This window comes from Alosa sapidissima, chromosome 17 (genome assembly GCF_018492685.1).
Source record: "Alosa sapidissima isolate fAloSap1 chromosome 17, fAloSap1.pri, whole genome shotgun sequence".
NCBI classification, from domain to species: Eukaryota; Metazoa; Chordata; class Actinopteri; order Clupeiformes; family Clupeidae; genus Alosa; species Alosa sapidissima.
Window position 1 is genome coordinate 10,857,360 of NC_055973.1, and position 15,823 is coordinate 10,873,182.

The following is a 15,823-nucleotide window of genomic DNA, read 5'->3' on the forward strand; positions in this document are numbered from 1 at the left end:
ATTTCGGTGAGTTATGCTAAGTACTTTGTGTTTATTTCTTTCCTGTGTGTGTGTGTGTGTGTGTTTGTGCCTGTGTGCATGTCTTTGTGGACATCACACAACAGCAAGAAATGAATAGTCAAATTGAAAGATGAAGAGTCACAGATTTTTCTGCCACATAACGAAGAGGGCAGAACTGCATTTCCCAACACGGCCCAAGCCATTATTGAGCAAATGTTGCCAATGCTAATCACCACCTACTCTATCAAGGCCAGGATGCATTAACCAAAGTGTGGAGATGTGACAGCCCTTAATACATTTCCATTAAAAGCTCTCGCTTCTGTCCCTGTATGTGGCTGTTGCTGAGAGGGGTGAGAGCACCCCCCCCCCCCCCCCCCTCTTGTTTCCTAACCAAATGAAGCTCCCTAAGTACCCGAATGTAAGAACACGAGTCCTATTAAGTGGAGTGATGCAGCCTCCACTCTCACAATGACTCACTGAGTTCTCCTTCAGTGGGCTGAGGAGACGAGAACCTCTTTTCATCAGAGCTGAGAAGAAATAGTTTTTTATTATTATTATGACCGCCGCGCAGCGAAGCAGCGGTCATATAGGTTTAGTCAGATTTTATTTTTTTTAATTTTTATTTTATTTTTCGCATGCCCAAATTTCCGTCAATGATTCCCGGGACACTGAAAGACGGGTACACGAAACTTGGTGGGCATGTAACCCCACATGGATAGCATGGAACCATCGTTTTTCGTTTTGATCTGTAGCCCCCCCGCTGGACTGGACCCCCCGAAAGGAGGGTAGGGCAGACACAGTTTTCTGTGAATATCTCGAAAACCGTAGGGTTTAGGAGGGCATGTCAACCCATCCCATTACCACTTATTTCATGTATAGCGCCACCTAGTTAAAAATTAAAAAGCAAAAAATTAGGTGTTTTCATCACAATATCTCTGGCTGACAAGGTCAAAACTGCACGAAATTAAAAGTGTAGGATCATTATGACACCCTCCGAATGCATGCCAAGTTTTGTGTACTTTCGTTCATGGGGGGCCTTACAATAAAATAATTTATGTGTACATTTAGTGACGTACACCAACAAGGATTCCCGGGACACTGAAAGACCGGGGTACACAAAACTTGGTGGGCATGTACGCCCACATGGATAGCATGGAACCGTCATTTTTTGTTTTGATCTGTAGCCCCCCCGCTGGACTGGACCCCCCGAAAGGAGGGTAGGGCAGGCAGTTCTCTGTGAATATCTTGAGAACTGTAGGGCCTAGGATGACCATTTTTTTCAGTATGTTTGCCTCCAGGGGTCATGTTAACCCATTTCATGTGCACAAACAGATACACACACACACACACACACACATACATTCACAGTAATCATACGTATGACACATACTCACACAGTAGACATATGTACGCTTGCATGCACAGGCACATACGCAGGCACACACACAAGCACGCACACACACACACACACACACACACATACAGACACACACACACACACACACACACATAACATAAACATAACACAAACAATCAAGAATTTCTCAGAATTATGAACAGGCAAGATGGAGGTGGGGTTGTATAAAATGAATTTTACATGTGAAATCTATGAACTAATCATGTTTTGGTACTTGTTGTCTAGCAGATACCACTGAGAATTGAGTGTGGATAATGCAATTTAGTGAGACAGTTAGAATCATATAGGCCTTTTAGCGTGATTTCTTTTTGTGGAAAAAATGTGCTGGACTTGGCGGCGGTCATATTTTGGTACCGCTCTGTGATACATCTAGTTATTATTTACTATATAGAAATTTCTTTTGAAAGTGTCTTTTATGATCTTCTCCAGTAGGACCTCTTCTGCTCTTCTGTAGAATTTGCACTGCACTCCAAATTAAGTTTAGATATGTCCAGTAAATTGGTTGCAATGATGTTTTTGCCTTTTTTTTCTCTCCCCACTACATTTCTTATTCCTTTACCTGCTCAGTGTGTGAGCTCCATTTTCAATGAGAGTGACAAGATTTTTTTGGCAGCTTTGCCAAATTTACTGCAGCCAAATCCACCAGCATTTTCTGGCCCTCGGCTGAGTCACTGGATTAGTTGAGATGAGTTCTGTTGTGTTCTATTTGGACGCTCCCTCCTCCTGCCCCACCCCTCCAGCTCCCTTCAAAGGGAACTCCGGACCCCTGAGCAGAGAGACTGCTGGCTGGGTAGCGCGTTATTAGCCCAGAGAGGATTCCAGTGAGATAGCCGGAGTGCCGCTAACTGTTCGTCAGCAGCATTCTGGGAGGGGAGGTGTACATACGGACCAAGTGAACGAGAGGAGGATGAGGAGAAGAGTGTGTGTGTGTGTGTGTGTGTGAGAGAGAGAGAATGAGAATGAGAGCGAGAGAGCAAATGGAGGTCAGAAAGAAATGATGACTCATGCATCAAAGTTAAAGTGTCTCTGGCAAAGTCAAAGACAACAGAAAACAGAGGCGCTGCACTTAGCAAACTAGTAGATTACTGCCAGTAAACACACAGATAACACCCCTAAGAGGAACACGGCCCTTTCTACACAGCAGATGTGTCCACACTTATACTGCTTCCAACTGCCCTGAAATTAATAGGCCCTGAATGATCAGTTTTACACCTACCAGGAGCAGCTTTTGAAAATCCATGGCCTCAACAGGTCTTTGTGTTGGAGTATTTTTTTTTTCTTCTGAATTACAGCATTTTCATTTTCATATACCTAACCATAAATATCAAGGATCATTGGATTTTCATCAAGGGCATTTTGCTGAGAGTGAAATAAGACTGTCTAATTCCTGTAGTCTGGACATCTCTTGAGTCTTGAACATGGCATTCTGCACATTTTCTCACAGTGCATTCTGCATAAATCCACCATGTAATGTTTTTACATAACCGCTATCTGCTAGCTGAGAGTATCTTTCCCACAGCAGGTAGAAGCCAGTAAGTTAATATGGCATTAGCAGGTGTCCCACTTTAAGGTTTCTTAAAACTTCCAGAAGACTTTTTCAGTGGAACAAGCAGAGGTTGGTAGATTCAGTCTCTTCAGAGCTTTGCTAAACCCTCTGATCCCAGGGGACTGTTAAACTCTAAGCTATCAGCATTTGAATACGGTGTGCAATTGTGTTGTATAGTATCACATAGGGCCTGATACACTGCAGTGTTGAAGCAGGCTTCTGTACTGTGACGGGGCCAGTGGAAATGATATGTAGCTACAGACTCCAGCAAACATACAAACATTTACATGCAGTTGGACGTGTATTTTAATCAGTTGATATTAGGCACTGTTTAAAAGTTGAGCAGTATTTAAAAAAAAAAAAACATTTACAAAATTCATAGGTGCTGAAGTTGAAACATTTAACAAATAAGCTATTAAGAGACCTTACAAGCTTGTGTCCTGTATGTTGCAGGGAAACCTGACTACTAGTCCTAATTAGTGCTTGCTAGCATAAAGACTCCAGGAAAGGACCTCTAGCATCTCCTCTAGCACCTGCACTTACAAGCTCCATCATATAGTTATTCAATTTCCCCATGCCATGTGAGTGATTGTCCAGTTACTGATAACTGATAACATAACAGCTGTTTTTCACCCACTGTGATATGATCAGTGCCTGAGATGTAAACCTGAACTGTAGCTTATTAAATGTCTGTGATAATGTGGGTGAAAAGTGGTGATCCCAAGGATGTGAATTTATAGCTTAGATGCGAGAAGAGATGAGAATGATGAGGGATAAAGATGGGAAACGTTTTCACTCCAGTGACCTTGTATTTTCAGCTGTGTGTTTGTTACAATTTGGGGGCTCCAATTTACTTTCAAAGCAAAGTTTACTCCAGAGAAAGTAGGGGACTTTGCCAAAACAAAGTCAAAGCTGAAGTGAAAGAGGGGCCATATTTATTATCACAGACAGGCTAAGTCCTTGTTCAACAGGGGCAAATACAAGTAAATAATGATGGCCCCACTCAGTCACTGGGGTGGTCTAAGACCATTGCTTTTGTGTTAGGCAGTGCTGTAGGTTGTGTGACTGTGTGCATATGGATAAATGTAATATATTCCAGATCTGCATGTATAGTTCCTTAGATCTATGGTTATATAGGCTTATGGGGAAATAAATGGGGGATTTGGAATTTGCCACATCATATATGTCCCGTGTGTGTGTGTGTTTGTGCATGAGTGCATGTGTGCTTGCGTGTGTGCGTCAGTTGATGCTTTATCCGCATGTAGGAGCTTACACTACACACGCTACACTGAGTCAGCCCCCGCAGTGACTCATCGCTCTCAGAATATGGAGAATTTGTCTGAAAAGTGAGAGAGAAAGAAAGAGATAGAGAGAGAGAGGGTGAGCGAGAGAATGAATGAGGAACAAGGGAGAGAGAAGAGACTGAAGGTGGGGGCTGCTCTTGCCATCTCTTCATGAATATTGTAATTGGCAGCGTTATCTTTCACTGGTGATTATTAAGTGCAGGCCCCTGGGGCCCTGAGCCAAACTAATGTAGCGGAAAGGAGGAATGGCCGCAGGAGGCTTTTTTGTTTGTGTGTGTCGGTGTGGGAGGGGGTTGTGTGTTAGGCCGTGTGTGTATGTGTGTGTGTGTGTGTGTGGGAGGGGGGGGGGGGCTATAAATAAATGCTATAGATGTCTGTATCATATGATGTGTCTGTATGTATGTATTCATGTATGTGTGTATGTGTCATATATGTGTTTTGTTTTTTAGATCAGGCCCACAGCAGATAGCTCCCAGACAGTATTATATGGTTGTCAGGGGTTGGCCTGTCTTCTTATGCATCGCCCGGGTGTGTGTGTGCATTTCAGAACATCTGTGTTTGCGTGAGACTGCTTGGAGCTGTGTCAGCTCTAGTACCTTTGCAGACAACATGCTGGCTATAACAACAACAACAAAATCCCATTTCACTGCCTCTACCTTCCAGAATCTTCCATCTGTAGATGATTCATAAATCCTCTCACGGATGGGGGAAGGGTGTGTGTGTTGAGGGGGCTTTAAGAGAAATCTGCCTTCTCTACCCTCTTAAGTGTCTACCCTCTTAAGCAATTAAATGTGTCCACTCTTCCTCCATCCTGTCAACACAATTCAGCGAGAGCACTCATTGCTTGATAGGTTCATTAAATGCATTTAAAAAGAGCACGGAGATGGAAATGAGTCATATTTGTTGTTCCAGTTTCTTATTTCGATAGCATTGTTGCTATATCCACAGGAGAGCTTTGTAGCATTATAATAGGAACAAGTATGATGTTCACTGTTCACTGCCAGAGATAGCTACTCTAAGTCATATGGTTAATTTGAGTAAGTTAAGGCCATCAGAGCATTGTTTAGTGGCTGTGTTTAGCTGTCTGCTGCCGTCCTGCCAGTGTAGGTTTTGTTTGGGTCCTGCTCAGTCCTCCTCAGCATGGACAGGACTGATTGCTCCTTCTTAATCCAATCTGATTGGTCCATTGTGGTTAATCAGTGTGATCTGTCGGGAGGCGATGCAGTCAAAGCCATGTGCAGCCATGACTACTGCTGGCTTAGACAGACACAAGACAAATGTGTGGCGTGCACACACAGACATTGATGCACAGGAGCAGAGTGCTTGGGAAGACCCCAGTGAGTGAGACGGGGGCCCTCGGGGGGGGCCCTGTGCGGAGCCTGCTGTTTCCCCAGCCCTCTGTTTACACACAACAGTCTCCCGCGCCTTCAGCTACATGAATCATCTGACATATTGCGCAACCGCCACGGTGCCAGCACAAGATGATTCACATACACACGCTCGGAGCTCCGCCGCAAAGCCGTCACGAGAAAGAGGCCTTGTCTGTAGAGTGCCTCTCTGCTTTTTAGGCCCCCTGACCTCACATTGCTTGTTGACTGGGGGGCTGATGAGGACTAGGCAAGCACTCAACATAGACATGGATCTTTGAATACTATCACTGACTCAAACTGACTCAAACATCCCAGTACAGTACTCAAACATACAGTGTATTCTGTTCATAAATTGAATTCTGTTTCACCCATAGCCACACTGCTGACAGTGAAACATGGCACCACTCATCCCTGATTACTCTGGCAGTTGAATCAAAGCAAACAAATTAAGAAGTGCTGCTGTCGTGTCCTCATTCAAACCAGAGTTCCCATAATGCCTCATTCTGCAGCTGGCCTCAGGCTATACACAGCCATTTGTAATTCAAACACACTTGTGCCATTTGCCTGCGATCTATCACAACTCTCACAGTCATTATGCTGCTGCACATATGGGCAGGTCTGACTTTGTGTTTATGCGCACAGTGGTGACATTAACCACCAACAGCCTGTATGCAAAATCAAAGAAGAAAGAGATATCTTTAAATGTCCACCATGTGTTGTTTTGTACAGTATACACAGCTGCTTTATGTGCTACATTAAAGGTTGTATCAGCGATTTCAGGCCCAAAAAAGGCCTAAACATAAATGATAACATTCATAATCTTTCCTAACAGTCCGCTAGCTGTCTGCCCCATAAGCAGGCAGTCAAAAAAACGTGTCTCTGTGGGCAGCCTAGGCTCCGAGATCTGTACACAAAAACAATTGCTACCAACAAGGGTTGGCAACCCACTCAAAGGCAAAATAAAGTGTTTCAACCAATAACCGACGAGATGCGCGTTTAGGAGAGTTGAAATTGCACAGGAGGGAGGGGGAGGTAGTAGCGAGCTAGCTCTCTGTTTTGTTTGAACATCAACAGAAGTGACGTATCCCTGCTATCGCTGATACAACCTTTAAGGCCCCTTAAAAGCTGTTTATAATATGCACATACAATTTTTTTTTTTTTTTTGGGGGGGGTCCACCTCAAACTACATCCACAACAGAGGTTTGAATTGTCTTTGTGTTGCTTCACTGATTTATGTCTGACCCTTTTGCATCTCCATCTTTTGGACAGGTGTGTCTGCGCAGCTGACTAATACTCGTCTGCGGAGGAACACGTCAGTGGGGACTCCATTCTGGATGGCACCTGAGGTAAGGTTCTCTCTCTTTCACGATGTTTGGCTGGGCTGTGCTCACTGATCTAGGATCAGACGTAAGATGCTTATGGTCTCCAATGGAGGATAAGTGCGACTTGCAAGCACTGCCCTAGAGGTTACAATTGGGACACAGTTGATGACTCGCAAACCCCTCTAATGTTTGCAATCCTTTATCTTCCAAATCATTCGTGGAACTCTGTGTGCCACATTCAAGTGCAACGGTGTCGGCACTCCTTTGCTTTAGTTTGACTGTCAAAATCATGACATAGTCCCCTCATTTGAATTGGCTGATCTAGGGCCAGTTGTTGTGCCGCAGACCTGACTTTGACCAGACTTTGCATGCCATCAGCATGTCATTTGGGCAGCCATTGTGTTTTAGCACTTTCACCACAACACAAAATCTAACACTGATTTCCATAAAGGCGTTCCAATCACAACAAATGACCCGCGTTGCCAGTTCCTTTGGCTCAGCCTGTCCACACGGACATGGAACAGGCCGGATTAGCACAGACAATGGATCAGACGGTAGAAGCACAACACTTTGACAGTAGCCCGTCACCTCAGCTAAAGCCAGATTGCCTTTAGCCCTGCGTCTGCTATTTCTGCAAGTAAGACCACACAGGCTCTTGTGCTTTTTAGAGTATTGAGATTTGAGGTCTTCTAAATGACACTCTTCAATGGACATCGGTAAGACTTCAATATGTGCCTGCAGTCTCTAAGTGTAAGATTCACATATTCTCTTTTCTGACTATCTTGTAGTCCCTCAGAGGTCAGGTGTTAAATTGGATTGAGTCATAACGTAACCTCCAGTAAAAGCTGCATTGATTGTAAGCAGGATGTTGATTGCTTGCAAAGGTATGCTCCTGTGCAGGAATGTTTGCAAAATTAGACAGGGGATCTTTTTGTTTATATTCATTTTACATTTGTTATATTTTTGTTTATACTTTGCATGGTGTGAAGTGCAGTATGCTGGATTTGTCTTAAGGATAACTCCTAAAACAGTGACTTTGTATTCAACCAAAGGAGAATAGTTGCCACCCTTGGCACCTTCTTACTCAATGATCTACAGTTTATTGTTCTCCATCATTACTGTTCTTCAGAAAATATTGGCATTGTCAAGAAATGATATACAGTATGTGTTGAGTTAGGGCTGCATAGAGATGTTCCAGCACTGAAATGGTTTGTGAAATGCACAGGGACTGCTCCTTAGTAAGAGGCTGCTCCAGATGGGCCATGCTCACAACCTTGTTTACTATTGTCAGATATGGTTCTGTTGAGCTCCTGTCCAGGTAGGGGGCCTCAGACTTGGCCCAATGTGTCCTGTAGGAATTAAGAGATTAACTAGAGATGGAGGTGTGTGTGTGTGTGTGTGTGTGTGTGTGTGTGTGTGTGTGTGCACGCGTGCGTGCGTGTGTACGTGCTTGCTTGCTCGTATGTGTGTGTGTGCATGGGTATGTGTTGGTGCATGGGGTTGTGTGTGTTTTATAAGACCACAGACCATGTGGTGATTTGCAGTGTGTGCAGGGATGCGTCTCACTGACAGTGTGCAAAGTGTGATCTTGTTTGTGTGTGTGTGTGTGATCTTGTTTGTGTGTGTGTGTCTTGCAGGTCATAGCGTGTGAGCAGCAGCTGGACTCCACATACGATGCCCGCTGTGATGTCTGGTCTCTCGGCATCACCGTCATCGAGCTGGGGGATGGTGACCCACCCCTCGCCGACCTCCATCCAATGAGAGCACTTTTCAAAATCCCTCGGTAATCAGACAGACACACACACACACACACACACACACACACACACACACATACACACACACACACACACACACACACACAAATATTGATCAATCAATTTATTGTTTAGTGTCTTGCCAAATATTGCTGCATAATAACTTTCAAAGGAACACAGGCCATTTCATATCTCATTGTGTTACGGCTCATTGCGGCAGATGTCTGAGTGTATTGTTGGGGGAGATGTTTGTGTTGTTAGTTAGCTGGGCCCCTTGCCATTAGCAGTCGTGCTCAAAGTGAGACAAATGCATCCCAGCTCTGCTCCGCGTCTATATCCACACCGACAAAGCTACACAATGAAAGTGAAGAGAGAAGGAAAGAGTGAGAGAGTGAAGTGACAGAAAGAGAGAGAGAGAGAGAGAGAGGAAGGTGCTTTTTTAAGTGAGAGAAAAGAGGAAGAAGGCAGGTAGAGGAGGAGTGTAAGAGAGAGAGAGAGTGCTATAGTGTCCTTTGTTTTTGCTCCTGTCCATCCTCCCACCTGTCTGTGAAGGTGAGTCTTGATTGTTTGCTGTCCTCTAAAGGGTCTGCCTTGTCTGCTTATCAGCGCCCAACATCCTGATGGTGCGGCACTTTTATGGACAACCGAGCCCAAGCATGAATGCAGAGTGACAGTCCTGCTGGGACGCACATGCATTCACACACAAGTACACACATACGGATATAGGCACACACTCTGATACAAGACACAGAGACGCCATGGACTACACACACACACACAGACACATACACACAGACACACACACACACACACACACACTCACGCACACACAGACACACACACACACAGACACACGCTACCACACACACACAGACACACAGACACACACACACACACACACACACACACACACACACACACACACACACACACAGACACATACACACAGACACACACACACACACACTCACGCACACACAGACACATACACACACTACCACACACACACACACACACACACACACACACACACACACACACACACACACACACTGCAGGGGTTGTAAGCATGGTGTCCAGCGCAGTCATCATTGTGCTGTGTGTAAATCTGTGTGACTGCTGGCCTGAATGCTAGAGGGGCTTCCTCTGTGAGAGTATATTCTCTCTCTCTCTCTCTCTCTCTCTCTTCTGGTCTCTCCCTTCCCCCTCTCCTGCTCCTCATATCTCTCCCACCATCACCCACACCCACACACGCACACACCCACACACACACACACACATGAACGTGCCACTCAGCAGTCAGTCAACCTCCCATTAATGTCCTGAAAGAGTGTTAGTGCAGTGCCCTGCCAGTCGGTTTCTCCTCTTCCTCCTGTCTGTCTCTCTCTCTCTCTCACTCTCTCTGTATGTTTTTCTCTCTCTCCTCCGTTTGTGTGGTCAGCTGCTGGGCTGAAATATGTGTCTGTATGGATTGCAGATACAGAGAGTGCAGATGCGCAGACAGAGAAGGGAAGCAGTGGAGATTCAGTAGCATAGCCATTACATTACATTACATTACATTTGGCTGACGCATTTTTAACCAAAGCGACTAACAACATGGTAAACAGTTTAAGTTTTAAGCAATTCTCTCAACAATTCTAGGACAATTTAATAAAGTTAGAGTACAGTAAGAATGTGCATCAGTGAGTGCTGTTTTTAAACAGTGTCATTTCAAGACAGGTGGTAAGTGCTAGGATCAGCAAGACAAGTTGTAAGTAGTGCTATGAGAGGAGATGCCATAGCCATGTAGAAGGCATACAGTCTGATTGTGTGTATATGAGTATACGAGTATGAACAAAGTGATGCTTAATGATCCCCACACAGACACTTCACACACCACGTTCTTTTAGTTTAAATCCCTTACAAGAATAACCCATATACAGTGAATATAGACAGCACAGTTGCTCAATGAAATGGATGTGACCTGTCAGAATATGTGTGACTGATCCAGATAGTGTATTGGACATTTGATAATGCTATACTGGCACTTAGATGGAGGTCAGATAGCCATGTCCTGAGGGGTGATGCATGCATGTCTATATAGCTAGGCTTTGTTTTACTTAGCTGTTATGTCAGGTCGGTGATGGTTAGGAGACATGGCACACATCCTGATGTCAGTGAGGAGGAGACTGCGGTGCAGGGCCTCTATCAGCAGGATATTCAGCAAGGTACGCCTTACTAAGCATATAGTCAAGGAGACCGCACAGAGGGAAGAGGTCTCACCTGTTTAATGCAGCATATACAGAGAAAGAGAGAAAAAGAAGGGGAGAAAGAGAAAGAGAGAGGGGGGGGGAGAGAGGGGGGGAGGGAGTGGGAGAAAGAGGGAGGGGGAGAGATTGGGAGAGATAGAAATGCTGGGCCAAGATGCTCCAACACAAATTGACAAATTGAAATGGCTCTTGCTCTCTCTCTTTCTCCATTTTCCTCTATACCTTCCTTTTTTTCCTCAATCCTTCTTTCTCTCTCTTTCTAAAATCTGCCATGCTGCATTTCAGCTGTAACTGAAAGCAGTTGTATTTCTCTGCGATGCTAAGCTCTAATAGTCTGGCTTATGCTTGTCTGTCCACCCTTATGATAAGGCAGAGGAAAAACACACACAAACACACACACACACACACACACACACACACTTACAGTAAAGTGTCTGTGCGTGTGGCGGAGAAAGTGAATCCATTTGGACGGCCCTGGCGCTCGGTGTCTGCGCTCTCTGGGCGGCGTCTGATAACCGGGTGATATATTCCCCCCATTTGGGCAATTAATCGCTGTCAGACAGGGCCAGGAAAGAGAGGCCCTGATGTATTGTAGCAGCGGCCGTGGCAGCGACTCCGCCACACAGAGAGCAAGAGTCTCTCTCTCTCTCCCTCTCTCTCTCTCTCCCTCTCTCTCTCTTGCGTCCAGAGAGCACAGTAAAGTGGCCCCGGCCAAAAGGGCAGCAAATGATGGCTAATTAGCCTGCCTGCTACTCGGGTGCTGCCGGGGAGAACTGTCAACTTTAAGTAGGAAGGATGCTGTTAAGTCCTTTGTGTGTGTGTTTGTGTGTGTATGTGTGTGTGTGTGTGTGTGTGTGTGTGTGTGTGTGTGTGTGTGTGTGCGTGCGTTTGCGTTTGGGGGAAGAGCTTTTTGATGGAGAGTTGATTTTTCTGTCTTTACACTGTGTTTGTGTGTGTGTGTGTGAGTGAGTGTGAATCTGTGTGTGTGTGTGTGTGTGTGTCTATGTATGTGTGAGAGGCAGAGAGAAAATGAAATTATGCTTTTGATATCCAGGATGACAGGCATGAGGCCTGTGTCTTGTGCTGACGATCACCATATCCTCTCATCAGTACATCATCATTTGCATGTGGTGCTCCTGATGTGATTGGGGGAGCGAGGGGTGTTTTCTCCGCTATCTCAGTGGTCAGAGCTCCCAGCTCAGCTCATCGTTTTTATCTTTCCATTAATCTGCAGTATATTTCTCTCTTTCTACAGGAACCCGCCCCCAACCCTACACCAGCCAGAGATCTGGTCTGCTGGGTTTAACGACTTCATCAGCAAGTGAGTTAGACAGGGCGGAGCGTGTGTGTGTGTGTGAAAGAGAGAATGTGTGATAATGTGTGTGGCAAGAAGACAGTCCTAGAGAACTAAAGAGTTGTGGTTTGCCTCCAGGGTGTGAGAGATGTGTGTGTGTGTGTGTGTGTGCGTGCACGTGTGTGTATGTGTGAACATGTAAGTGGTACAACACTGTACCTGTGAACTTTATGGGTGTGAATGTGAATAGGTCAATGGTCTATTTGGGTATAAGATGTCCTTTGTATATGTTGGGATGTATGATGTCCCATGGGTAGGTGTCAAGGCATATGATGTATACTGTAGGTATGAGCAAGCCAACGCACACCCACATACTGTACACACCCACACCCACACCCACACACTCACACACACATATGGCCCCTTAGGGGTTTATAATCAAAAGCTCACACATGGCATTTTTCCAGACAGATAATTGAGTCAGATAATTTGGCCCATTAGGCATTCAGTCAGTGCATTGGCTAGCATACAAAGCCTCTGAAATTACGATAATTGTGGCCATTACACCATTACACCATATAAAAGACTGAATAGATTAGTGATTCCCGATTATATACAATCACCTGACTCTCATCTGTGGTTGTATTGCTCTGGTAGTATTTTGCATACAACATTTGGTGGGTCAGACTTTAGAGAAGTACATTCACACAGTTGGCATCAGCTACTTTGGTGCCAAAAGGTTCACTTCCCATATGTAAGTGTGTTCAATTAGTGTATTGTTTTGATTGCTATAGTGATTGGACGTATACAGTTTGTTTGTCCACTGTAGTAGAACAGGTGTAACAGAACCAAATGTGACTCCCCCCCCCCCCCCCTCTCTCTCACACACACTCTCTCACTCTCTCTTTCTCTCCTGACACAGGTGTCTGATCAAAGACTTTGAGCTGCGTCCGAACGTTCCAGACCTCCTGGAACATTCCTTCATCAAGCAGATCATCGGACGGGAGAAGGTCCTCCAGAAACAGCTGATGGAGCTCATCGACCTCAACCACCAGATGGGAACCATCGAGAAGACAAGGTAGAGCGAGGGGGAGACACAGCTAGAAAGAAAAAAAGACAGAAAGAGAGAAAAAACAAGAGTGAGCAGAGAACTAATGCCTTAATTCTCCACTGCAATGAGTTGATGGTACTCTCAGGCCCCAAATCTACATGACAGGCACATTGCAAAGCCTCACTAAAGCTGTTTAAGAACCTGGCAATGTCTGTTTGCTAATTTGATACCATGAGCACAAGCACAAACATCAGTGGATCGGCTCAGTGCTCCCACATGATATCTTCAAGTCATGCTGGAGGCGCCTGGCTCATTGACTTTGCACTTTTGCCTGCCATTTAAATGAGGCCCTAAGTCTCTCACTCTGAGTCGCTGATGCCCCTCTGATGCCCACTGATGCCCTCTGAGAGGGCATGCTGATTATGACACAGCCATCCAAAGAGGCTTACATGTATTCTCATGGGCTTTACATGAGCTGCTTAGGCAGCAGTGCTGAAGAAGATGCTCTGTTTATGCCAATTCATCGTCCGAGAGATGGTTTTTGTGTTCACTAGTCTGTTCACTGTGTCTGCTGTTGACTCAGCTGTTGTTTTGGTATGAGTGCTTCTTCTCTCCCCCCTCTTTCTTGAAATACTGTAAACCAGGCAGAAGCACACACATGCTCACGGCTGAGGAAGTCTCAATATCCTGAGCTGTCTCCAAAGTATTAACCTGACCTTTTGACCTTTTATCATTTAAGCCATCATGGAAGGCCAGACAAAGACGCAGAGGGTAACGACAGGTAGGGGATATTGACTGCAGAAAGAATCACTAGTATATTAGAGGACTGCTTGCTTCAACCCACCAGATCCCAAAACATAGCTGTAGCCCAACCCTGGACCCAGTCTTCTCATCCAATCCCCTTGTCGTAAATTGATCTAGAATCATTTTCCCTGCTCCAGTACTGTCTTTAATATTTGTAATGTTTGTGTCAGACAATCAATATTATCTGTACTTGGTACATTGAGTTTACCAGTATACTGTTCAGCGTGATTGATTATTGATTACAACAAGGATACAAGGATACAAGGAGCTTAATTTGTCACATACATAGAAATACTGATGTATATAGTATAGTATATATACTCTTTTGATCCCGTGAGGGAAATTTGGTCTCTGCATTTAACCCAATCCGTGAATTAGTGAAACACAGCACACAGTGAGGTGAAGCACACACTAATCCCGGCGCAGTGAGCTGCCTGCAACCACAGCAGCGCTCGGGGAGCAGTGAGGGGTTAGGTGCCTTGCTCAAGGGCACTTCAGCCCTTGATGATGTAAAGCATGTAGTGAAATTTCGTTTGGTGTTCAGCTTGTGAAAGAAAGATCAATAAATATTTGTAATACATAGCAAGAGAGAGTATAAAGTGCAGTGTGTGTACAGTCCATGTGCAAGTGTGTAAAAAGTGTAAGTGCAGTTTATTATACGGATGACTTGAGGAAAGAAGCTCCTCCTCAATCTTTGTTCTGGTCTTGTAGCAGCAGAGACGTTTGCCTGACTGTTGATGCATCCAGAAATGCATTCTAAGTGACATGGCTGTCACTTTATTTAACTACTTGTTGACAAGTAGCAATCTGAATGCAAAAACATTGTTTTTGAGCCTTTTGCCTGCCTCCTTTCCCGAAATGAGAGGGAGGGTGACATCAGCGGTCATATTTCAGCCGCTGATGGATAGGTGACCCCTGACCCTGCTCAAACAGACGCCCCTCTACAGGCCGGCGGGGACCAGCAGACTAATTATTCTCTGACAATCATGTATTACTGTAATACTGTCATTTTAGTGGCAAAAAAAGAAGCTTCTTGTCCTTGACTCGTAGATACACCTCCTTCTCCACAAGTAAATCAGTGAATACTGACTCCAGATCAGTATAGACACACAAACACCTGCCCTGGAGGGTAATTTCTCCTGAGAGATGTGAAAAGAGGCTTGGGGCTGTACACCGAGTGACCATTTGATTGGCCTTTATCACCCTCGTGGGAGAACAGAAGCACTAGAGCACTCTGTGTTCGTTCCCTAGTTCAGCGAGGGCAGCAGGGGCAGGGCAGGGCAGATTTAAAACCATATATACCCTGACCCTGGTCAACCAGGGTGGTCATGTGGTCAACCACCACCCTGCTGCTCTATGGGAAATATATTTACCTCTCTGATCCTCCCCTGGTCAGTCAGTGAGGACAGGAGTCGAAGTACTGCACATGTTGTTAACAGGCAGAGAGTGAGCAAATACTGTATGTTCTAGAATGTACGGTAGCCAAAATATTCTCCTGATTAATATTGATACAATTTTAGCAGCAGTAGAATATTGGGTAACACTTTATTTTAATGTGTCGCTGTTACAGTGTACCTACCTGATTAGGTACAGTGGTACAACCTGTGTAACAACATGTACTATCAGGTACTATCATTGTACTTGCATTATGTATTTGTGGGTACCTACATATAGTTGTTACATTGTAATACTGAGTGCTTTTACAAAAC

General features: G+C 44.9%; 1 protein-coding gene across 3 annotated transcripts in view; it reads left to right on the forward strand.

The window, feature by feature from the left end:
- myo3a (myosin IIIA) overlaps positions 1–15,823 on the forward strand; it is a 73,392-nt gene that overhangs the window by 24,634 nt on the left and 32,935 nt on the right. For all 3 annotated transcript variants that reach the window (XM_042067853.1, XM_042067854.1, XM_042067855.1), the window contains exons 5-10: positions 1–6; positions 6,907–6,983; positions 8,597–8,742; positions 12,221–12,286; positions 13,182–13,337; positions 14,050–14,091. The exon at positions 1–6 is cut by the window's left edge and continues 94 nt beyond it. In XM_042067853.1, coding sequence (XP_041923787.1) covers positions 1–6; positions 6,907–6,983; positions 8,597–8,742; positions 12,221–12,286; positions 13,182–13,337; positions 14,050–14,091 — 493 coding nt within the window. The remainder of the gene's footprint in view (positions 7–6,906; positions 6,984–8,596; positions 8,743–12,220; positions 12,287–13,181; positions 13,338–14,049; positions 14,092–15,823) is intronic.